The following is a 26,261-nucleotide window of genomic DNA, read 5'->3' as shown; positions in this document are numbered from 1 at the left end:
CATTACGATGTCACGACCGCGCCGCCTCTATACGGGGCGGTGCGGACATGATGTCGTCACGCCACGCCAGGGCGCATAATGTGCCCCTTCCCCGGCCACAAAAGGAGCTCCAAAACGGAGCTCCTTTTGCCGTTTGCATCGCTGGGCACAGCCTTCAGACGGCTGCGCCCAGCAACACAGAGGAGAAAGGGGCCAAGAGGCCCCTTTCTCCTCCTCCCCACCACAGCGGGGTGTCCTTGGGCTTGAAGCCCCAAGGACACCCCTTTCCAGGCTGCAGGGAAAGGGCCTTTTGCCGCTTCCCCGCAGCCTGGAAAGCGGCGGATTGGGGCCTCAGTGGCTGTCTCTCTGGCCACTGAGGCCCCGATCCAGCTGGGAAAGGGGCGGGTGCAGGCCGCCGCTTTTTGGCGGTCTGTAACGCGCCATAGTCAGGGACTTTAAGGTGACATTAGTGGACATAGCTGGAAGAGCTTCAGGGCTAAACATAACCCCTGTTTAAAAGTACTTATATCTGCTTTGTAGTTTAGCACTGGGGGGAAAAGGGATTTTTTAACCATTCACATACACCACGTACAGGTCAGTATGCTTCCCCTAGCTTTTGTTAATTTTAATCAGTATCAACAGGAAGAGTTTTATAATAAAACAAGCCAAAATAATATTTTGTTCTAATACTAGTAATGTTTAGAGAAACAGGTAGTCATGTTCTCATATGACATTTTAAAAAAACCTCTTGATAGAGGAGTAAAAACATTGCATTGAATCCAGCACATAAATTTCTGAGAGCTGATATTCAGGGGAGGTTCACACTTAAGAAACTAAGCAGTAGATATTTATTTATTTATTTATTTTGCTGAACCTCCTTGCCTCCTGAGGGGTTTCCCATGCTATTCTAGAGCAGGAATAGGCCCAGTGTAATCTGCAGAGGACATGGAACCCAGAACGTCCTAAGGCCCTTTACCAGTCCCTGTAAAGCCCAATAATGCCATCCATATTTTAAAAAAATCAGTGTGATTTTAACGCCATACAGAAAGACCTCAAATATGTGAAAACAGTTTTAAAAACCTCCATCTATTCCAACAAGTGCCACTCCCAAATTCTTGTTTTCCTCTGCATTCCCTGTCAAAATGGTGACAGGATGGTGAGCACCTTGAAAGTGTCTCTGTTCAGAATCTAGATCCTCCAAAGGGTGGAGTAATTAATTAATTAATTAATTTCACTTATGTTCTGCCATTCTCCCAAAAATGGGATCCAAGGTGGATAGGCCTCGGGGGCATATCTGCATGGGGGTCACTACCGGCTATTTGTCTGTATGAGAGAAACTAGAAACACCTTGTATTCTCAGCCATGCTTCCACTTTCCTCCTTTATGTCAGTGAAACCAGAAAGTGCTAGGTCCACCCCAATCCCCTCTACACACACTTACTCTGTTCACATAGCATTGCATTTCATGCTCAGGTGAAATCTATCAGAGCATCCAAGACAGTTTCACTGTTAAGTCCAGTTCTGAAACATGACCAAAATGCATCTACACAAGACTGAAATATGTCTACATAGATAGGCCTGGAAGTGGACCATCATCAACTGTGCCTTTGGACATTATCACACTCCAGAAAAAGAGGGAAGAAAAAGCCAAAATCCTGGGATAACTGCATACAGTTGGGCCCTTTCCATATGCAGGGGATCCATTCCGGACCCCCCCCCCCAATTTAAGGGGATGTCCACGTATGTTCTAGCCCCATTTAAATGAATGGGGTGCGTGCACCACAGGCACGCACGACATTACCCCTTCTAGGGGGTGCTGCCCCTTTTCCCAGTGTGGCTTTCAGCGTATGCTGAGAGCTGCATATGATGCGAGCACACTGTAATTGGGCATCAGGTTTTCAGACAACGTCGCACTCATTCAGTCATTATCCTGGGAAGAACCTAGAAATGGAAGGGAACAAACTATTCCTGGGATATCCCTTGAATAGCCTTCTCAATACCACAATTGAAGCGAGATTGCCAGGGTGTGAAAGCAAATCGCATTTCAACTGTGGTACTGGTGAAGAAACCTGGTCATTTAAAGGGGCCACCCTGGTGGAGGAATTTGCACTCCCCCAGCTGCAAGCTGCAGCTGGGGATATTTACAATTTAAAGGGGCCACACCAGCCAGGGAACTTTGGCCTGATACAGACAGCCAAAATAAAGCTGCTTCAAGTCACTTTGGAGGTATGGTGTTTCAATCTTACATGCGTCCTAAGAGTCCAGAAGCCACACCAAAGCCATGCTCCAGTCCTAAGGACTGGAGTGCAGCTTTGGTGCAGCTTTCAGACTCTTAGGACACATGCATCATTGAAACATCATCCCTCCAAAGTGACTCGAAGCAGCTTTATTTTGGCTGTCTGTATAGGGCCTTTAATTCTGAAGTGCAGTGGGCTGCTGCCAGGGATATTTACCATTTAAAGGGAAAGCAAAAGCAACTGAGGAAATTCAACATTTAAACGACACATGTACACAACAACCAATTTCCAAATAACTTTGATTTATTGCCTGATATCTGAGAAAACCAATCATGGCATTCCTGCGTTTTTATGTAAAAGCACAAAAGTGTGAAAATATTGAATGCTATAGCACTTTTGTTCCTGTTTCTTTTCACTAGCATGGTTATTGCTAAATAGGTCCTGGTGTGATAATGCCCCAAAGAGAAAGAGGTTTTCACAAAACCATAAGCCTAGCCTATGTTTAATGTGAGCCAAGCCCATAACAAAAATAAACAAGGTAAACTCTAAGTCACTTTTTTTAAAAACCCCTCAAAAGACTGATGAATCAGAATTCTCTAATGGAATGCATTTCAACCTAATTTACACTGCAGCTATCCAGTGAAGGAACTTCATCCAGCTCTAGGTACAGGAAGCCATCAAAATAAATGCCATCTTTCAGTTACCAACAGCAAAGAAACAAACACTAAAAGCTGTCAAAATTATTTTGTGTATTAAGTGAAAATAATTATTAAGAAAATTTTCTGGGGGTAAAATGGATAGTGAAGTTGTTATGAATGAATTAATCTAAAGGGTACATTGTGGCAGCTATACCACACACTACACTGATCCTGCATTTTGCTGATCTGACAAACCAGGATGTCTTATGCCTATTTCAGCAATGTGAACTAATCTCTACTAGCTATGGTGGCCAGACTATATTATTTTCCCTCTGCTATACCTGGAGTGGATATCTTGACCTATGCCATGCCAGGACCTCACATGATCTGAGGTCCCTCACACAAGTTGGTGTTTTTTTACATCAGATGTCTGGGCCATCTGAACCAAACACAATAGCTAGATCAGTGATGGCACAACTTTTAGGGACTGAGCGCCTAAACTAAAAGGCTTTCCGGCACAAGGTATTACCCAGTGCAGGGGGCAGAACTTCCAGGGGGTTAGGACTTTTGCTTTCTGTGGGCAGGACTTCTGGGGCATGACTTCTTCTCTGGAGACAGCTGAAGGCTCATAGGGTGAACGGGGAAGAAGATGAACAGGCATGCACCTGTTCCTCCTCCTCCCTCTGCACCATCCCAGTCCTTCAGCTGCCTCTCTGCAGACAGCTGAAGGCCTCAGATGGTGTGCACTTGTTCCTCCTCTTCCCTGCCTTCCGTGTACACTGAAAAATGGCTTTGTATGCCATCTCTGGCAAGTGTGCCATAGGTTCGCCACCACAGAGCTAAACATAACTTGATTTCCAACAGCCAATTCGCTGTTGTGTGCCTTTAAGTAGTTTATGACTTAAGGTGACCCTAAGGTGAACACATCACAGGGTTTACTTGGCAAAATGTGTTCAGAGTGGGTTTGCCTTTGCCTTCCTCTGAGTCTGAGTGACACTTGTCAGAGGTCATGCAGCCAATTTCCATGACCATGTGGGGATTGAACCCTGTTCTCCAGAGTCATAGTCTAACATGCAAACCACTACAGCACCTGGGAAAAGATTCAAGGCTGCCAAAGCCCCCCTGCTTTACATTGTCAAGGCTGTTGATGCAGGATGATGAGATAACAACTATAATCATCCCTGAGAATGGAAGTTCAAAGCCAATGAAAACAAACCTGATATGTGCAGAGGAGATTACTGAAAAGGGAAAAAAAGTTCTGATTTCCACCCAAAGTGCCTTGAATAAATCCAAGCCTCCTTTCCAAGGTTAACATCAGCTTATAGGGGATATAATTAATCGGTTAAAAAAACCCCTCCTGCAGTTTTTATCCTGATTACCATTTTAAAAGATTCATGCAGTCACAAGTTACATGTTTAGTGTTAGATGTTGTTTGGCCCTAAATAGTAGAAGCCTTAGATTTTATCGTGTTCATAGAAGAAGCAGATGACTAACAGCACCTTTTACTCTAAATGAAATGTACAAATATTAACCCAAGAATATACTGAGTACAATACCATATAAATGCTAAGTAATGTTATAACAATTGTCTTAGAATACCTAAGAACAGACATATACTGTAAAATTAGTTAAATTTAATGTTTACCATCTACCTACTCCACACAATACTTCATTCAGTTCTAAAGTCCACATTATTTTAAAACTCTCACCATGTAATACAAGTGGGGGGAAAATCAGTAGAAACTGAATTTATTTTTCAACCATAAATTTTATTCTTATTTTGGATAGGTTTTTAAAATTAATTCTCTAAATGGACTCACACTACATATACACAGATTTGGACACGATATGTACATATGTCACATATTTTTTAAAAGTGCTGATAAGAATTTATATAATACTGAACTTTAAGAAAAATATACTTTACCATTATATGTTCAAGTAGAGAATCTATTGCAACTATGTTATCAAAATACGTTCTGCAGAAGAAGAAATAATGTTCACAAAAAGTTACATTCAGTCATTAGCTGTGCTGGTATTTAATTAACAATAAACACAGTGGTTTTTCCTCTACTGCCAGACTATATACATGCACAAAGACCAGACAGAACACTGTACTTGTCAGGAATAATATGCACCTCACCTCTTTGGGAACCTACACATTCACTAACACTCACTCATACACAGAGTGGGGGGAATATTTACCTTTTACATATGTATCCTATTATTCCCTCAAGAAGCTCAAAGCAGCATAATCCTTACAAAAATTATATGAAGTATGTTAAACTGAAAAGTAATGACTTGCCCAGTGGGCTTCTTGGGTGAACAGAGAACTCAGTCCAGGCCTCGGTTATCTCTGCCCAAATTCTAGCTCTTGTACCACAGTGGAAAGGTCCCCTGGATTCTGTGCAGGTTCATAGGAGCTGTGTTAAGCATACAACCTTTTAGAAAGAGGATGATAGTCAAAACTCCAGCTACAATCTTCCTAAACATTAACACTTCTGGTAACCCATCTTCTTTGGACTTGCTAAAAAATGTCTATCAAAAAAATAAATTCTGATTTTTTTTCATATTATTGTCATCATCGTCATCATAATAAGCTCACCATCTTCCAAGTCTGGGCCTCACTGGTTTACAAAGGTTAAAAAATTCATATCATAAGAAAGTCAAAAATATAACTATTATATATGGAGCCCTGGTGGCGCAGTGGTTAAATGCCTATACTGCAGCCATTCACTCAAAACCACAAGGTTGCGAGTTCAAGACCAGCAAAAGGGCCCAAGCTCGACTCAGGCTTGCATCCTTCCGAGGTCGCTAAAATGAGTACCCAGACTGTTGGGGGCAAATTAGCTTACTTGCTGTTCACCGCTATGATCTTTGGAATAGCGGTATATAAATAAAACAAATTATTATTAATTATTATATGCCTTCTCTTTTCTTTAATTAATACTATAATATCATCCATAATACTCTCCTCTCCAAGGAACAAAAGTACCCAGTTAGGATTAATATTAAATCACACAGTTTTAATACATAACATTTAAAAAATGTTGAAAGTGTTTCCTTATGCAACTAATCAAAAAGGCTTGAATGTCTTGGAAGTCCAGCATTGTATTTTCCCTCAAATAATTCCAAATCATAGTAAGACTGTGTTCCTGTGTTCTTTCTTTCCTTCAATCATTTGGAGTTTATTAATTACTTTTTCAATCAGAGCTAATTTCCTTCCATCATTTGGAACTTATTAATATTTTTTTCAATCAGAGCTAATTGCCACATCTGGTTATACCAGACTGTAACTTAATATGAAACTAATGAATTATTGCACAAGAACCATAACATAGGCCCAAAACAGACAGGCCAAATGATGTGGTTTCCAGCTGCATTTGGGGAGAAGCATTTAGATGGCACATGCCCTGAATGCAGCTGGAAATTGCGTCTATGCCATGTCTTCCTAAAAGAACCAGGTCAAAAAGGAGCAGAAAAATCTGCTCCCTTTTGACAGTCCAGTTCAGGACTGTGGCAGTGCCCCAGATCGGGGCCAGGCACATGCGGTCACCATGGGCTCAGTGTGAATGCCACTACTGCAGTCACATCGTAGTCCTTTTCGCCTGTCTGTTTCAGGCCGTAAGCAACCTTTATTTTGGTGTTTTTTTTTTCTTTGGCCTATTCTGAAGGTTCTTCATCCCCAACATTTGCAGTGGCAGAAGGATATTGCCAGCAGGCTTTTAAGCCTTGTCCTATGTGCACACTAGCAAACATTCTGTTAGTCAGGTGTAGCAAGTTGTGTCTGGAAATACAAGCTGCCCTCTCTTCTGCAAACTACAACAGCTATCTCTCTGTGTTTAAGATGTGGTACCTTTACAAAGGCACTCAAAGTTATTGAAAGATATATAGTATGCCAAATTTATTAACAAAAATATATTTTAAACATACCATATTTTCAAGATTCACAAGCTTTCAGGTTATGATGCTTCCAAGAGACAACTATTTTTCCATGAATTTATTTTGTGTTGCATCCAGACCCACAAGGAAAAATATAAAAGAACTATCTTCTTTGCGTGAAGATTCTTTCCTTTTTACACTCATTCCTAAAACTTATAGTGAATATGCTGTTGATAATCCATGCTGTGCATTTGATTTTTTATAAAAGTAACATAAAGTCAAAGATATTTTTAATTAAGTAAAGGAAGTACTTTTATAAAGTAAAAGTTAATTTCTGATTTGGATGTTAGGTTTAGAACTTCTTACTTTTTACTAAGGCTTTTGTAGATAGATAGATATATTAATTTTACTGGAATTGAGAAAAATAAGTAATCAAGATTCTAATAATTTTTATTTAATCTTTCTGTATTGTTGATAAATAGATAAACATGGATAGCAACAGGCACAATATTCGCTCACTACATTCAAAGTGTTGCCTCTAGATTTAGTCATACCTACTGAAATGAGAGAGCCACATTACTAGTTTGAGTTCAGTGCATGTAAGCAAGAATAAATCTGGATTCAGCCCAATGAATTGGTACCTATTGAAAATATCTGATAATGATCTTTTTAAATTTTCTTTAGCATATGTATAATTTATGCCTCTGATACTCTTTTGCTTTTCACCTTAAACAGAAATAAATAATGGAAAGATTTAGACTGATTCCCAGAGGAATGAGTAAACACAGAGAAATAAAAATGTATCCATTACCTAGAAAAAAATGTAAACAATGCTGCTATTGTGATTATGTTTCATTTGTAACTTACTTTGATACATCAAGCAGGAAGTCATTCAGTTCCGTCTGTTTGGCAAGGCCCCTCGACACCTGATTGGATTGGATAAACTATTGCTTACTTAAGCAGAAGATTAGAATGAGAGTGAATCTGTGGAACATACATCCTACCTGTTTACTAAGGAGGACTAATTGAGATATATTGGTAATATGTGAACATATAAGCAGAAGAAGTCAGATATATCAAACTTTAATTTGAGGTCATTTATTGTGTAAATACAGATATACTAACTGTGGTCCAAAACAATGACCTACTGCAGAAATAATCCAGTTTGAGACCACTTTAACTGCCCTGGCCCAATACCAGGGAAATCTGGGAACTGTAGTTTTGTGAGACATTTAGCCTTCTCTATCAGAAAACTCTGGTGCCAGAATAAATTACATTTCCCTAGATTCCCTAGCACTGAGCCAGGGCAGTTAAAGTAGTCTCAAACTGGATTATTTCTGCAGTGGTTTGAATCTCTGATAATTATTTCTATCATCTTTGAAAAACAGAACATTTTTCTGTTGGGATTACTGTCTGTCCCTTCCTTTGAATATAATCACTGAATACAAAAACCTAGGATACTACCTTCTATCCACTTCACTAAACCTATTGAGAAAGTCCAAGTGTCCACTTTTCTATTTAACATAGATAATCTTTTCTCCATCTTGTCGAAGTAACCTATAAGACAGCCAATAACAGATCAGCAAGCTGTATTATCCTCTACCACTTCCTTTGCCCTGAAAGGAAAAGAGATTCCACCTAAAGACTAGGAGGAACTTCCTGACAGTAAGAGCTGATTGACAGTGGAAGATGCTGCCTCAGTGTCCTTCTTTTTTTAAAGGGGGGGGGGTTTAAACAGAGGTTGGTTGGCCATCTGTCAGGAGTGCTTTATTGTATATTCCTGTATAGCAGGGGGTTGGACAGGATGGCCGTTGTGGTCTCTCCCAACTCTATAATTCTATGAAAAGTTCTTTTCAGAGTACAGAAAATGAAAAAGGGCAGCATTTTGCCAAGTTTAATTATTGATGTAAATATTTAGGGGGGAAAACTGAATTAATGCTGTTTATAAAGGCTTAAATCCAAATGTTAGTTCCAACTAGAGTAGACTTATAAAATGCTGACTTTCCAAGTTATGTATTTCTCAGTGTACTCCAGTTGAGACCAACCAAATACATTTAGCTCACATAATTTTGATAATCTGAAGTGGTCCATTTGGGATTTAAACCCTACTGATTTAAAACTGATTTACAGTTACAGCTAAAGGAACCAATGAAAATGTTCAAGCATATCAGTCACTATAAATTATTTTTATATTAATTAATGAAATACTGGATCTAGAAAAAAATCCTAAAATGAACATTTTTTAAAAAAGTACAGACTTGTCACACAATCATATTTAGGTGGGCACAGTCCCTTTCAGATTAAGTAGGGCCAACTGAATCCATGGGAACTGAGTGTGTGAAGCTCATGATACTGATACAATCGTGGCAGCAGGAAGGGTCACTGCAAGCCCTCCACATTGCCATCTAGGTTTGGTGAAAGAAAAAGGCTGAGCTCACTGGAGGATCTGAGGCCAAAGGCATGAACCCTATTATTAATCCCTCTTAGAGCTGAATCATTTGAACTTCTTTAAGTGTTGACTTAGTGGATTTGGACTAGGTAGGACTAACAATAAGATTTAAGGGAATGATGTCTTTGGTACACCATTTGAAGTATGAAAGAATAATGTTTGGACTGGATTCAAGTTAAAAAAGAGTTGTTAATCAATCATTTTTGGAAACACACAGTAAAATCATTGCATTATCCAAATTTTGACATTATTCAGATAATTTTAATGTCCTCCAAAGTAGTTCACTGCTTTAAAAAAAATTAAAATTTAATCCAGAGACTTACCTCTACTTGATGTATTGCTACTGAGGCCCAGGCAAGATTTGCTGTTGCAACCTGAAACAAAGAAAACACATTCTGGCTTTTCAAATTCTCTCGGAAAGAACAGGTTCAGCCTTTTTGAGGTTAATAGCAACTTCGGATCAATTTGTTTTAAAGTACATAAGTAATGAGTGAAGAACATTTACCCCATAAAAATCTTTCTTCACTCCGGTTCATGCATGCATAAAGATTGGCATTTAAATATAACATTAACTACATTGTTAACATGGTTCTGTTAACAGAAAGCAAGATGATAATATTTATCTATTTGATGTATATTCTGTCCTTCTTGAAATACTTTAAATTACAATTACAATATAATAAACATAAGCATTGAAATAAGAACATTAAAATACCACAATATAAAACAACAGTATAAAAGTAGCAGCAAAACTGAAACAAACCATCAATGAAATAGTTTTTTGTGGGTTTTTTGGGCTATGTGGCCATGTTCTAGAAGAGTTTATTCCTGATGTTTTGCCAGCATCTGTGGCTGGCATCTTCAGAGAAAGATGTTTTTATTTCTGAAAATGCCAGCCACAGATGCTGGCGAAACATCAGGCAGAAACTCTTTTAGAACATGGCCACATAGCCCGAAAAACCCACAAAAAACTATGGATGTTGGCCATGAAAGCCTTCACATCAATGAAATGTTCATATGACAGCTGTGATACTGAAGGTTAATTGCAGTAATATGTCCAGGGAATGTGAATAAAATGATGAAAGGTCTATAAAAATGTCTTATGAGAAACAACTCGTAAGATTTGAATATGATTAGCCAAGAGAAGAATGAAAAATGATATCACAGTGATATTTGAAGGGCTGTCCCATGGTAGATTGAGGAAATCTGTTCCCTGTTCTTCCAGAGTGTAGGACCTGAACCAATAAATCCAAATTATAAGAGATTTTGACTAAACACTAGGAAGAATGTCTTGATGGTAAGGGCTATTTGCTAATTGATACTCTTTTGCTGGAGGTTTTGGTGAGTAAGTTGGACGGCCATCTGTCAGGGCTGTATAACTGTGGATTTCCTTAGAACAGTTAGAGCTACAACATGTCTGCCTGATCCTTGTTCTTCATGGGTCATTAAAAGGGCTATAGGGGGACTGGACAAGTGGGTGAATGCAGTAGTCAGTGCCTCCTTACAACAAGGTGGGGTCCCAAGAAGCAGTAATAAAGCATCTATTGAAAAAAGCATACCCTGAATCCCTCTATAACAGATAACTATCAGCCAGTAGCCAACATTCCATTTCTGGGCAAGGCAAAAGACTGTGAGATTGCCCTCCAGTGCCTGGGATTCCTCAATGAAACAGATTATCTATCTCCATTTCAATCTGGTTTCAGGCCTTGTTATGGGACAGAGACAGCTTTGGTCACTTTGGTGGATGACCTTTGCAGGGTCTAAATGGGGGAGGTGTCCCTGTTGGTTCTGCTGCACCTCTCAAAGGCTTCCAACACCTTTGACCATGGTATCCCTATAGTGGAGTGCTGGTTACTGCTGCTGCTGTTATTATTATTTCCTATATCAGCAGTGGGTGGACTATATGAGCTTTGGGGTACTTACCAATATTACAGTTCTGAGTCTATGTGTCACTTAAATTATCTCATAAAAACAGATTAATTGCCTATAACTGCTGTTCTCTGAATGTAAAAAGCTAGCCTATATTTTTGGTGTGAGTCGCATTCCATTCTTTAACCACACAATCAAAAACATGTGGCTTTTGCATTACCATTATGTTCAGCTCCTGATACTTTGGTTATAAAAATGGAAGCACAGGCATAACTGCACCTGCAGCAGGCAATGATATATTTGTCAAGATGACCACTTGAAGAACTACATTCACAGAGAAGCAATCAATATTTCTTTGTCATGATCTCTATATGAAGGTAGAGATTCATGTTGGCTAACCAGAGGTGGGACAAAGGGCTACAAATAAAGAAAGAACAAAGTGAGCTCTCCAAAGAAAATGTCAGTCCAGACACAGACATAGCTGATAGCAGTATATGAATGCTTCAGACATAGCTGCTCAGCCATGGTCAAGACAAAGGTGGGATGGAATCTGTAACCCTTGCCCTGCCCACTCCCACAGATATTATTATTCCTAAACTGTCAGAAATGTTTCCAAAAGAAGCTCTGCCCACATTCAGCATCTATACATAAGAACTATAAAGAAGGAGCAAATATACTTCTAGATAATTTTAATTAATTTGTAATACAAATATATATATATATATATATATATATATATATATATATATATTCTCCTTTATATGATTTGCTTTTATTATACCTTTTAAGGAATCCTACTCTTTTACAGGTGCCTAACAATAAAATGCATGTATAAAAATGTTATCGATCAACTTATACATCTCACCACAGATGGAACAGAAACTGCTACATGTTCTATCTATGGGATTTACTATATACAGTTGGCCCTCCTTATAGGCGGGCTTGCCTTCCACGGCTTTGAGCTCACACAGAAGGCAAGCCCAGGAAGAAATAATAGGGCGTGTACTTGCACGGCGCACCCTGTGTGCTGCCGCAAGCAAGCACCCCATTATTTCCTATGAGGCTTGAGCATACGCTCTTTTTCCCATACATAGCGGGGTCCGGAACGAATCCCCTGCATATGGGGAGGACAGACTTTTGCATGCAAATACATGTAACAAATCCACTTATCCATTTTTTAAAAAATAAGTAAATAAATGAAAGCCTGAGTAGGTTCTGATTCTGCGAGGAAGAGGGATAAGAGCAGGACACGTGTAAACTTTTCCTTGCTAGCCATTTTTTGCACAACATCAACCTCTCCCCCCCCCCCCACATACTTTCCCCTCTGTTGGCCTGTGATTCAAACAAAAAGGGCACCCCAGCATGAAACGGTGTGAGGAGGCACTTTCTTGCACTGGACCATAGGCCACTGATGTTTACATTGTTAAATATACATCTGAAATTCCATGTCACGGGAGAGGCATTTGAGAGAAACATAAAAACAGCAGATGTAAACATTACTTCTCACTCCTCTGATCAAAATTACAGCTATGAATGTCTGCTTTTCCCTTTTTAAAAAGCTGGGCTATATTTTAAACATTTTATTTATATAATAGTGTTATAACAGTGTTATAATTGTAAAGCAAATCTGAGCCGCAATCATAAAAGCAGCTTCACGACCTCCTAAAAGGAAAATGTAAATTATCACTGTTCCATTTAGGCCTTACCTCTTGGTGAGTAAGATGGAAGGTGTCATTGCCCCAGTGTCGGTAAAGCTCCAGAATACCAATCAGGTCACCAAGTGCAGTAACAATTGGCAAACAAAGCACAGACTTGATACGAGTCCCTGATTCTAGTCCAGTACCTTTGGGAAAGCGCTCGTCCTAGAAAGACAGGTATATTTTTATATTGGTGGTATAACATTTGTTTTATTTAGCATTACCTCTTGTTTCCATTTTCTTCATTTTGCCTGCACAAGATACTATTATAGAATCTGTCCTTAGTTATCAAAATATTAGTGCTCTATTTAAGAAGTTTACAAAAAGGAATGTAAGTGCACCAAATGCTGAAATGTTGCAGAAATTATTATTCTTTTAATCTTAATTATCTAAATGGGATCTGAGTTTTTAGGTTAAGCTGATTAAAGAGGCATTCAAGGAGTTCCTCATCATAATCCAAAGCCATCCTCTTCCTCGGTTTTTAATGTTTAACTCTGAGGAAACAGAAATGTTTTGAATTGGTCTATTATTTCCTACTACAGCCAGAAATGTAGGAACAGAGAGTAAAATGAAAAAAAAAAAACAAAAAAAACAGGAAAAATCTTTTGTCCCATTTCCCCCCAAAAGCATTTTTCTCAATTAAACTTGGGGGGGGTGGGGGTGGGGGTGGAGGAGGATTGTGGAATTTTATTTTATTTTTTTAGAATAATGAATAAAATGTTTAATACAAGACAATGAAATATTTAATACCCCTGAATAATTTCTAAAAACTACGAGAGGAAGACTTTTATGTAAGTCACTGTACAGTATCAGATCATTGCAAGCTCCCAACTTGAATCCTTTTCTCAGTTCTTTTTAACCCACACACAGACTGATTTCAATAGGATGCCAGAACTGACTATGCTAGCTCCATGTGACATGTGGGCCTAAAACTGCTGTCTTTCTCGGTAATAAAATAGCTTTGGATCCTTTAGATTTAAATAGATGCCCTGGAAGACTTTGCATTACAGACAGTTAAAACACCACTGGTAGAAAATCTCTGGTGCCTAGAACTTCCTGCTGGCATGCTCAGAGCCTCTATAGCTAATGTGCTAGCCTCATCCCACCCACTCTGATGGCTTAACTCCCTTTTGCAAATGAAGAGTCACTTAAACTTCAGTTTCCAGTCACACACTCATGCCTTTCAGTACACAGATCTTTGAGATTACTTTGTCAAGCACACCATTATTGTAAAACAAGACAGAAAAACCTACCCCTAAAATATCATCTACTAATAATGTCTTCCTAGACTTAGCTACATGAGCAGATATTGTAGTGCCAAGCTTAATGGGTCCTGCAGGAACAAGCTGTGGTTGTCCATCCTTCATTCCCGGTGGTGTAAACACACAAAGACTCTGAGAAGAAGAACAACAAAGAATCTGTAGTTAAAATGTCTGGCTGCTTCCCCATCATTAAATCATATTTGTTTTATCAGGGGGGGAAATCTGATTAGTATTTGAGAGACATTCACTTTTACTTTTTGAAATAATGATTTACAAGGTGGTTAGTTGTGATTTTTGTTTGTTTTTATCAGTTCACTATTTGCTCCTTGTGAAGTTTTTCAGAATTATACAATTTGGCAGATAATTTCATGCTCATAATTATAACAGCTGAGTTTCTTTAATCATCCAATCTGGTGGCCAGGCTGTAAATGGACCAGATCACCTGCATGGGGCCCATTCACAAACATTTCTGTGCTGAGGTCCCAATATACAATCAATAGTTTACGTATGGTGACAGTCAGTGTGCAAGTCTAAAACTCACATCCACATTCCATTATGTACACAATTAGTTTGCTTATACAATGCTAGAAATATTTCACTATATTTAACTTAGAGAACATGCTTTATAATGTTTACTTGGGAGTTTGTCTGCAATGGCAAAATAAAGCAGCTTCAAACTGACTTGATAACATATGATCCCAAACTGTATGAAAATCAACATGAAGCCATATTCTGGGGCTAAAAACCAGAGCAAAAAGAAGCTTTGATACTCCACTTTAATGCAGAAAATAAGCATTATCACACTGGCATATAAACAGCATGGAGTGAGTGTGAGAATGCTGGAAAACCAAGGTAGTGTACAGAAACAGTTTGAAGCATGCAACCTGGGACTGATGAGATGAAGCCATTGGCACCACTGCTGGCCATACAGGGTGTGTTTTTTTTAAGCATACAGGCATACAAGTGGCTAGCTGCACCATCAACCCATTGCACATACTGTCACACACCCCATGATGTGAAAGTATGTCAAACACATCAAGTTGCCAATAATGCAATGGATTTAATTAAAACATACAAAAAGCAGAAAGTCCAACAGGGGGACATGGGGGGAAGGGGGTATGTATGGGGACACCCATGACTGTGCTTTGTCAATGTGTCACTGGGTGCACTGATGCACTGTAGGGCCACTCTACCACTCGTGAGACTGTGTGGATGGTCATTTGGGACATCCAGTGGGATGGCAGCTGGGTGGGGGGTAATTCTGGTCTTGAGTGGTGTGTCCCTGCAATGGTGTGCATGCTTTGGGGGGGGGGACAACAAGAGGCACAGCTTGATGTGGATGTGGACAGCAGGGTTTCCAAATAGTTTGGGAAAATCCAGGATCAGCCCAGTTTTTCCTCTCCATCTGCTCAGCCCCTTAGTGATACTTATTGTTCTGCAAAATAGGTAAATTTTGAATCTGAATGCATGTTAAATACTAGCAGCCAGCTACTGGACTACAGTCTGCTTCATCAAATGCATGAAGTACAGTGTGCCCTTGTTTTATGTGGGAGATCAGTTTCAGCTCCCCCCCCCCCCCCGGCCTAAACTAAAAAGTGTATAGGCTCAGGGGGCTCATGATTGTGGTGGTGCATGCGCACGCCACAAGTGCATGCACCATCATTTTTTCTGGTGCATGGCGCTGAAAGAAGCAGCACTGCTTTCAGCATATGCTGAAAGAAGCAGCACTGCTTTCAGCATATGCTGAAAGCAGCGTATAAAGCGCCCACATATGATGCAGGTGCACTGTATTATCTTCAGTTGAAAGTGTCTACAAACACAAGGCTGGGTGGGAAGGAGAATTCTAAACAGCAAGGTCAGAGTAAAATGAAATACAGTAATGTACAGACAATGGTAATACTGGACCTTATCACACAGGAGGGAAGCGCCCAAATCCCATAGATAAATAGGGTTTAAACCCATGAATATCATGTGAAAGCAGGATTGTTTTCAGACAACGTTAGGGTAATTGAGCATTAATGTGACATTGACTCATGCAGAAAGCTGCAAAAACTCATGCAGAAAGCTGCTTTTGCGGGATAATCCCAGGATCTAAACCCCATTTATCCATGGGATTTGGGAGTTTGCCTCCCATGTGATAAGGTCCAATGTTAACAGTAGCCATTCACAGACCAATTGCTGGTAGTAATACAGACATCCTGGTATTGGTGGGCTGTATTAATATATATAAAAAAGATGACAACATTAAGGACACATGGAATGAAGAGCCATATGAAGGTGAACCTCAAATTCTAAAAAGAGAAGAACAGATGATATACAAATATGGAAAACAAAGCAATGGCCAACAGATTGGAAGCAATCAATCTACATCCCCATTCACAAAAAAGGAATCATAAGAGACTGCAGCAACTATAGGACCATAGCACTCATCTCCCACGCAAGCAAATCATGCTAAAATTCTGCAACATTGGCTCCAACCATACATGGAAAGAGAGATCCCAGAGGTCCAAGCAGGATTCAGAAAAGGAAAAAGTACTAGGGATCACATCACAAACAAATGATGACTACTGGAGCAGACCAAGGAATTCCAAAAGAAAATCATCATGTGCTTTATAGACTATAGCAAAGCCTTTGATTGCATAGTTCATGAAAGGCTATGGAAAACCCTTAAAGACATGGGAGTGTCAACACATCTGATAAGTCTTGATGAGGAATCTGTACTCAGGACAAGAGGCTACCATCAGAACAGAACATGGAGAAACAGAATGGCTCCTAATTGTCAAAGGGGACAGACAAGGCTGCATCTTATCACTCTACCTTTCAACTTATATGCAGAACATATAATAAGGAAAGAAGGCTTGGGCACAGAAGAAGGAGGAAGGAATATAGGAGGAAGAAATATCAACAATCTGAGATATGCTGATGACAACATAATACTAGCAGAAAACCTCACAGACCTGAATCAACTACTAAGGAAGATCAAAGAAGAAAGCACAAAGTCAGAGGTGCTGTTGAATATAAAGAAAGCAAAAATAATGGCCATGGAGAACTTACATAAATTCAAACTAGACATAAATCCAAACTAGTAATAGTAAAAGAGTTCTTATATCTGGGATCAAATATTGAGAGAAATGGGGACTGAAGCCAGGAAATCAAAAAGGATAGGAACTGCAGCTATGAAAAAACTAAAAAAGATCCTAAAATTCAAAGCTGTACAATACAGTACAAAAGTTAGAATCATGCAAGCCACTGTATTCCCCATTACAATGTATGGCTGTGAGAGTTGGACAGTTAAAAAAGAAATTAGGAAGAAAATCAATTCATTTGATATGTGGTGCTGGAGAAGAGTGCTGAGGATCCCATGGACGACCAAAAAGACAAACAAATGGGTCCTAGAGCAGATTAAGCCAGAAATGTCCCTGGACACATCATGAGAAGACATGAATCATTGGAAAAAACAGTAATGCTAGGAAAGGTAGAGGAGAGTAGAAAGAGAGGAAGGCCGCATGCAAGAGGGATGGACACTTTTAAAGAGATCATGAATATGAGTTTGCAGGAGTTGGGAAGAGCAGTAGAGGACAGAGGGTCTTGGAGATGTCTCATCAGCAGGGTCACCATCAGTCGAGATCGACATGAAGCCAGTTAACAACAGCAAATTAATATGTGTAGTATTTAAAAAGAAAACCAACCTTTGTCCATATACAAGCTGCAGGAGATGGAAGTGAACTTGGCTTCAACATTAAAGTAGCCTCCCTAACCCTGCCTCAGTTCTAGTATGAGTTTTCCCAATTAAAAAAAAAAAAACTGGACATCTTGAAAGTTTGCACATTTTTGTGGACCTCTGGTGGCTAAATAATGGTGTCACACTACGGAATTGGGAATTTTTCTTATCACTAATGGCTATATTTACTTTTTATGTAATTCAGATGTTTCATATTGCAATCTCTGGCTGAAGTTCCTCTGATATAGATAGCCTATTTAAAGGCAATTTTAAGGTGTTCAGAGGAGGTAAAGTCCTTCCCCACTGTGTGTTCATGTTTTTTTGTTTCAAGATCTGGAAAACAGTTACCCGGTACATAAAATGTAGAAAAACATAAACAAATCAGCTGATTTTTCTAAACTGCTACAGGTGCGTTTATAAAATAATATGGTGAGAATTTTAAAAACCCTAAAGATTCTCATCAATTGTAATAAACTAAACAATTTGAAATTTTACAATGAGTGCACAAATGTGTATTTTTATCTATGCAGAACAAATGCTGGTTAATACTATGTTAATGTTTACTAGTTTTGTTTATAGGAAATGTTATGAACATTCAAAAACACAATGGCTGATGAAAGTATAGGGTACTGTAAAATTAACCACTTTAAAAATGTGCTCTGTAAGTGGTGAGGTCTGAAATGCAATAATTTAATACAATATAAATGAGCATCAGTTGAACAATAGGGTTTTTTAGGTTGACGATATATACATTGACCTCTGTGATAAAACTTGCTTAACTTTTAATTTTTTTCAGCTGGACAGTTTGTTCCACTACATCAAACTTTTTTAACCTGTTTTACATAAGTTGCTTTGAAATAAAAATAATCTTCAGTTTAGTTTTTAAAAATAACAATTATCTCTCTCACCTTATCTAAACTTATACCTGCAAATTGTGTATGAAAGCTAAGTGAATCCATTATGGATCAAAAGGTGCCTGCTGCCAGGACAAAACAATTTTGCTCATGCAAGACAGCTTTCCCGTGTTGGCTTTTTGTTAGTGAGGCCTGAATCTACTCTGGTCTTCATTCGAACTTTTAAAAAGAAACACTTTAGAGCCCTGAATATATTTTAGAGATCAGGGCTATTTTTGAAACTGTATGCATTGCTGTTATATTGTACTATGACTTGGATCATAGAGTTTTAATGATGTAAAACCGCTTTGATCGGAAGGAAAAGCGGTATACAAATAAAAGTTTTATTATTTATTTTTTATTATTTAAATTCAACAACTTAGATTGTTCGTATCCTGTTCAGACTAAACCCCATAGTAGGTTCACCACCCTACTGATGTAGGAACCACACCAGCTGCTGCTGCTTCTCTGAATCTAATCCACAAGAAATAAAAATTCTATTATTTAATTAGATAAGAGATAATATTTATCCTTTTGATTTCACGAAATATTAATTAAGGTCACTAGATGGCACTGTCTATGAAGAAGAATTAAGTAAAAAATATTATTTTGAATTCTAGAACTACATATTACGTATTTAGGTTTGCAATTTTTTTATATAAAGAAAAGACTGCATGTCAGCATCATATACGTATATATTCATATTCATTATTTTCAGGTAAATGTATCCCAGGAATTCAGCCAAGGTATAAGTTATCAACAAAGGTGTGATACATTAGTGAGAGAGCAGGTATTTAACTATGAGGTGTTTTAATATGAAACCATAGAAAACATAATATTAAAATCAGCCACCACAGGAGAAGACACCTGATGGAGTATTACTGCTGTTAACTGGCCTTGAGTTGGCCTTGATTTATAGAAACCTTGTATCTCTAAGCCTCTCTTTATCTTCAACTGCTCTGCTTATTTGTCTTTTTGGCATCCATTGTATCCTCTACACTCTTATCCAGCACCTCACCTCAAATGAGTTTATTTTCTTTCTCTCAGCTTTCTTAACTGTCCAGCTCTTATATTGGTACATGGTGATTGGAAACACCATGGCTTTGACAATTCTAACTTTAGTGCTCAATAATATATCTTTACTGTTTAGGATCTTCTCTAATTCCTACATGGCTGCCCTTCCTATTCCTAGTCTTCTTCTTATTTCTTGACTGCAATCCCCATTCCAATCAATGTTTTATCCTAGGTACGAAAAGTCTTTACCTATTTTTCTTTCCCCATTATTTATGTAGATTCTCTGCGGTCATTATTTTTGTTTTCTTTATGTTCAGCAATAAGTCTGCTTTTGCACTTTCTTCCTTGATCTTAAGGACTTGTTCCAAGTCTATGACATTTTCTGCTACTAGTATGGTGTCATCTGCATATCTTACACTGCTGATGTCCTTTCCTCCTATCTTCACTCTAACTTTCTCTGAATTCAAGCCTATTCTTTGTATGATATTTTCTGTGCACAAGCTGAAGAAGTAGGGTGATACAATGCATCCTTGCCTGACGTCTTTGCCAGTTGGGAATCTTCTGTTTCTCCATATTCTGTTCTGACCATAACCTCTTGTCTTAAGAACAGATTTCTCATCAGGACTACCAAATGTAGTGGCACTCCCATGTCTTTAAAAGCATCCCATAGTTTTTCATGATCTATTCAATCAAAGGCTTTGCTACAGTTTATAAAGCACATACTAATTTTCTTCTGGAATTCCTTGGTGCACGGCATTAGCCATTTAGGCCTAAATCTAATGTCATATTTCCCCCCCCCCCCACCCACCCATTCCTTCTTGCCTAAATCCCTGGTGTGATGTGTGTGTATCCTTGCCTCCCCAGAGCACCTTTTTAAGGTGTACATGGGGTTGTAGAGTAGAAAAGAGATTGTTCTAGTCTGCTGATAGAAACAGTTTTGCCAGCAGCATTTACTCTGTTGGATTAAGCCAGTGGGAAATACAGTCAGGTCTGCCTAAATCCCCCTGTCCCCTAAAAATTAATGGAACATAGTTGTAATAGCAGACTTTTTACATCTACAAAAGAATATGATCTATCAAAAATGGAACATACATCTAAACAGATTGTGTTACACTGATTGTTAATTTTCTTGAAAGAAAAACAGTATGCAGACAAAGGTAACACAGCTAATATTATGTGCTTGAAATGTTAAAATCTCTCATTTAAACACTTAGGAGCTCTTTGATAAGAAAATTAGGTTGTATTCATATTAAGCTATGGTTAAAAGTCAAGAATGATATAAATCTAGTGTGGGCAACTGTGGAAGACGAGGGGGTGCAATAACCGTCCAGAACACCTTGCAGGGCCACACCTGCTCCTGTACAATAATAATAATATTTTGCTCCCAAACATCCTTTATGGGATATAGGGGCATGGTCTGCTTTATTGCTTTTGTTTTGGCTTTGCTTTGTTTTTGTAGTCTTAGGCACCTAAAGGGAATTTTTAGAGTTTTGAGGCAATGGATTTTTTGATAAATTTCACAAAATTTCATTTTGATTCCAGAGGGTCCAAGAAGGTTGCAAACATTTGGAAATGCCCTCTATATCCACTGGAGATCTTTTTGGGGAGTTTTGTAGCAAAACAAATTGTCAAAAAATGTTTGACCTCTGTGGGCTACCAAAATGGCCCTGTGGCCCATGGGCTGAATTTTGCCTACACTTGGTATAGATAAATGATGTATTTACACCACAGAAGTTTAAGCATGAACAAGTGACTTCAACCGTATAATCCTAAGCATGTTTATAAAGAATTTTATCTTAATGAATTCAGTGGAATATATTCTGTAGCAAGATTACTTCAGATTGCAATGTTGGGCCTAAATTCAGTCCTTAATCTCAACTAATGTGGACACTGATTGAGTCAAAAGAACGTACATTAAAAAGGACTTTAACTAGTTCCTATTGACTGGATTTACCCTAGTTGGGATTAGCATTTGAATTTAAGAATCAATAAACATCAAATATTTAAAGTATTATATTATATGATGCAATAATGTAACATGACTAACATACCAGTCAGAATTGCCTAACCCTTCTTCATGATGTTGGGATACAATTAGACAAGCATAGTAATACAAGGAAGATGACATGGTGATCATCAAAAATTATGCAATATTTAAATGTTTAACATGTTGAAAGATTTATAGAAGTTAGGGTTTCTTTCTTTGTTTTTTAAAAACGAAATTCTCATTGTTCCACACAATATTTCTCCATACTTTCAGATGTCACATTCCTCTCTTCTTGTTTTTTATTTTAAATTACCTATCTTAGGGCTTGTGCATATTGCAAGGTTACTAGATGGAGCATTACCTATCACCCTGTAGACTGAACGTCAGTAGACATGGCTTGTATTTGGCAAACTCACTCATATACTCAGGTATGTGCTGCTTAATAGAGTCAACGTTTGGAAACAAGTTTCAACAACTTGTATAAGTACACTGGCTTAAAACCACAGCTCTCAAAATCTAAAGATATATACAGTAAATTAATGCAGAGTACTTTTGAAATTCAATGCAAAAATACTGTAAATTCACCAAATTTGTAAATGCACCAAATCTAAACAATCTGTAAATGTATTAGCTGCATTTGCAGAAATGTATCAACATAATTTATAACCAATGTAAAGTAATCCTCCACTGAACTTAGTGAAATATAAAGGACATTTAAAGGAGACAAACTTCATATAATACATAGCTTTCAAAGTTTATACTTACATTATTGCAGTCAGCCAGGAAATACAGTGCAAATCCATCAGCATTTGTAGCTGCCAAAGCAACAATTTTTTAAAAAAAGCATTAAGAAGAACATTTTCTAAACTCTCTTGCTGGTATTTCAAGATTTCACAATCAGCATTAAATAATCATTTTCAACAAGTATCTGATATGTCCTATGAGAGCCAGAAATGTGAAGTGCTACAAAATAACAAAAATGCTCTACTAATGTATTACAAGAATTTATAGTGTCATTGGAATAAAAAAAATGTATTAGGAATTATGTTAAAACATTTTGTTTGTCAGGTTCTAGAGGAAATACAGGCTACATGTTGAAATCCGTGTCAGAGAGGCACATTTTTCTACAATGGCCTTACTTTCTTCGGAGATCAAGCACTGGGGATGTTAGAGAGTGGAATACAGACATTTAAGATGTGGCCACAATCCAACAGTGCACCTTCTACTGGATTCCACTGTTTCTACAGAAATCATAACTTGACCTCCCCACTCCACACACAAAATGAGTCATGGACTGGAAAACCCTCTAGAGCAGGTGTCTCTGGAAACATAGAGAGCTAATCCTTGAAGGAGAGAGAAAATAAAGTCCCAACTCCACCAGTATCAATTATCAAAGTACACTCTTGGATCTTGGCTGTGTATGCGAGCGTGCATGTATAATCTGGAGAAAACTGGGAAAATTGGGAAGAAGAGTGGAGAGAGCTAAGGATTACATTTTTAACACCTTCAATAGCCCCAGTGTAACCCATGACAATTTATCATTACTTCCAAGCTTTCTTTGCAAAACAGAACTACAGCTGCCATGGAAGTGAAGGGAATTCCTTGAGCATCTGCATCATACAAGCAGTTTCTGATGTTAAATTCACTTAATTTACATCACCGACATATATGTATCTTATTCATTCATTTGTTCATTTATATTCAGACCCTTATAAAAGCTCAGGATAGCTAACCATTCGTCACAACAGCAAATAATTAAAATCACAAAATTTCTAAAATACCCAAAATGAGAAATCCCAAAATTACACATCTAAAATTACAAATATCTAAATTTATACATCAGAAATACTTAGAAATACAAAAGAAATACAAACATCAGCAAAAAACAAACAAACAAACAAAACTCCTAACCCACGGAGCTACTCCAGGAGGATACCATGGCCAATAGAATAGTATCGAAAGCCACAAAGGGAATCAATAGGGCAGCACTATTTCCTTCAGTCTCCTACAGAAGATCATAAATTGGTGCAATAAAGGCCATGCTGTGCTGTATCCTGGATTAAAGCCAGGTTAATAATAAAACACACTGAAATGTGTGTAGATAATTTCATTTCATCCAGAAATGTCTGGAGTTGATTTTACATTGTCTTCTTAATTATCTGGCCAAAGAATTGGATATTTGTAATCGGACAACAATAGTCTAATAGCTCTGGATCTAAAAAGAAAGCACCATTGCCTCCTTATACAACTCTTTGTATCCACCCAATCAATCTGTATCAGCTACATTTGACACCAAGAAGGGCAAGGATGAATAAGGTGTGCATTATTATTATTATTATTATTATTATTATTATTATTATTATTATTATTATCTTTATACAATCACCCAAGGCAGCTAATAGGTATCTTGTCCACATCCACAAGCTACAATAACTGAAACTGATCCCATAAGCAGTGACACAATGGTTGTATAAATATAAGACATGTGGAGTCTAGTTTGGTATGAATGAGAGCAGTTTTTGTCCTAAAATGATTAACAAAATTGTTATAGAGCTTTCCATGAGTTTGGTCTGTCCATAAACAGACTCCAGCTAATAGCTCTGGTGGAAGAAAATGTTACCAAGAAGCCTAAGAATGGTAGAAGATTACATTTTGCTATGTAAACTAATATTGCTGAACAACAGTTACATGGAGAATTATAAGCATGGTGCAAACCTTGACAGCCAAATATTTGAATACTGTATCTACTCATGTATAAGTCTAGAAATTTTAGTCAAAAAAATGACCCCAAAAACCTAGGTTGACATATCCACAGGCTGATGTTAATATTATACTTTAACTCTTAATAAAAAGGGAACCATCCCTGGTAAAAATCAAGAATGAAATCTATTGTGGAAGCACTGACCTCTCTCTGCTCTCCCTTCCATCCATCCTTTAGTGTGAGACAAAACCATTATGCATGCCAGAATTTTGTAGGTTCTTTGACATTGTTTTCCTTCGTTTCATCATTTAGATCTTTTGTTGCATGTCCCTAAATTTTATTCTCAATTTATCCAAGGGTCATATCAAAATCCATAATTTTGCCCCCAAAACCTGCCCTCAACATGAGGTTGACTTATAGTCGAGTATATATGGTAATAGTAAAATAACATGTCCTTGTTATTTTCTTATTATAACCAAAAATCACGTGTTAGGCCAGATTACATGTATCACTCAACAACCAAATATCAAGTAACTTGTGTTCCAAACTCCTTAACAAAAGTACCTAATAGCCACCATTGTATTGAAAAAAGTCTAAAATGGAAGAATAAAGGGGAAATAGGCTGGCAGAGCTTACCTTTCTCTTGCAGGACCCTCCTCCACAGCCTGGTGGAAAGCTGGGGTTGTTGGAGAAGCATCTGGCTATATCCCTATAGTCAGATGCAGAATAACAAAGGCACCCTTTAAGAATTCTCAGATGTCCTCCACAGGTATTGGAAGGTGCTCCATTGTTATATATCTGTCTACTGGGACAAAGCCAGACACTTCTCCAATGCTCCCAGCTCTCCATCTGCTACAAAATGGTAATGGAGATGTGGAGAATGTGAATCCTGAGGGAGAGGAGAAGGAGAAATGTAGTTCCACCTGGGGGAAACTTTACAATCTGTCTATCACTGTAGGATGTTGGTGTAAGATTGTGTAAAATCATCTAATGGAAAGTTTTAATTTATACCTTCCTGGAAGTTTTAGTATGCAGTTATGTACATTTATTCACATATATTTTACTAATTGGAACAGTCTGTCCCTCATAATATATATATTTCACTGCAGACAGTAATTATGCAATTTCCCCCATTTTTACAGGATGCTGTAGGTTAGTTATACTCTGTAATACTGCTCTTTGAGTACTGCATTTTAATATTAGTTTCTATCCTACAATGAGACTACTTATGGAAAGGTCTCAGACTTCCACTATAGCAGAGGTGCTCAGCCTGCGGTGCCCTCATCCCCAGGGAGTGCAAGATGGAATCTTAGGGAGTGTGACAAAAGAGTGGTTTGTGTTGTTGAATGATGGGTCATTACTCAGCCAGCTCCCAGTGTGCCTTGGGAAGCAGCAGCAAGTGGCTGCATTGCATAGATAGTACAGTTGGCCCTCCATATTTGCAATTTTGATTATTTGTAAGGTCAAGGCTGTGTGCGTGCACAATTCCCCTCCTCCTCCCTCCCAGGCTTTTCCCCTAGGGGGAGGGTAGCCTAGGAGGGAGAGGCCAGAAAGGGTTCACACGCCAACTCCGCCGCTTTCCCAGTGGGAATAGTTGCCTTCCCAAAGCAGCTACTCCACCAGGAAAAGGGTGAAGAGGATCAATTCCTCCGACTCTTTCTTGGTGGATTGGCTGCCTTCCCAAGGAAAAGGGTGAGGAGGATAGATTCCTTTCCACCCCTTTCCCAGTGGGATAGCTGCCTTGGGAAGGCAGCCACCCCACTGGGAAAGGGGCAGAGGAAATCTATCCCCCTCACCCTTTTCCAGGTCAGATAGCTGCCTTCCCAAGGCAGCCACCCCACCAGGAAAGGAGTGGAGTGGAATTAACATCCCCCCTGCCCTTTTCCTGGTGGGGTAGCTGCCTTTCCCAGGCAGGTATTCCAATGGGAAAAGT

At 38.4% G+C, this 26,261-nt stretch overlaps 1 protein-coding gene across 9 annotated transcripts in view; it reads right to left on the bottom strand.

Annotated features, from left to right (window-relative positions):
- Positions 1-26,261, bottom strand: part of PDE10A (phosphodiesterase 10A) — a 378,653-nt gene that overhangs the window by 51,133 nt on the left and 301,259 nt on the right. For 7 of the 9 annotated variants that reach the window (XM_089530056.1, XM_089530059.1, XM_089530058.1 and 4 more), the window contains 6 exons: positions 22,393-22,442; positions 14,004-14,144; positions 12,760-12,915; positions 9,508-9,558; positions 7,603-7,679; positions 4,781-4,832 (listed from right to left, as the gene is read on the bottom strand). In XM_089530056.1, the coding sequence (XP_089386182.1) occupies positions 4,781-4,832; positions 7,603-7,679; positions 9,508-9,558; positions 12,760-12,915; positions 14,004-14,144; positions 22,393-22,442 (527 nt within the window). The remainder of the gene's footprint in view (positions 1-4,780; positions 4,833-7,602; positions 7,680-9,507; positions 9,559-12,759; positions 12,916-14,003; positions 14,145-22,392; positions 22,443-26,261) is intronic. The other 2 variants (XM_089530052.1, XM_089530055.1) reach the window with 1 other exon arrangement.

The sequence above is a fragment of the Sceloporus occidentalis genome, unplaced genomic scaffold (assembly GCF_023333645.1).
Source record: "Sceloporus occidentalis isolate IW3139 unplaced genomic scaffold, rSceOcc1.0.p SCAF_6, whole genome shotgun sequence".
NCBI classification, from domain to species: Eukaryota; Metazoa; Chordata; class Lepidosauria; order Squamata; family Phrynosomatidae; genus Sceloporus; species Sceloporus occidentalis.
This window is presented reverse-complemented; position numbering and strand designations above follow the sequence as displayed.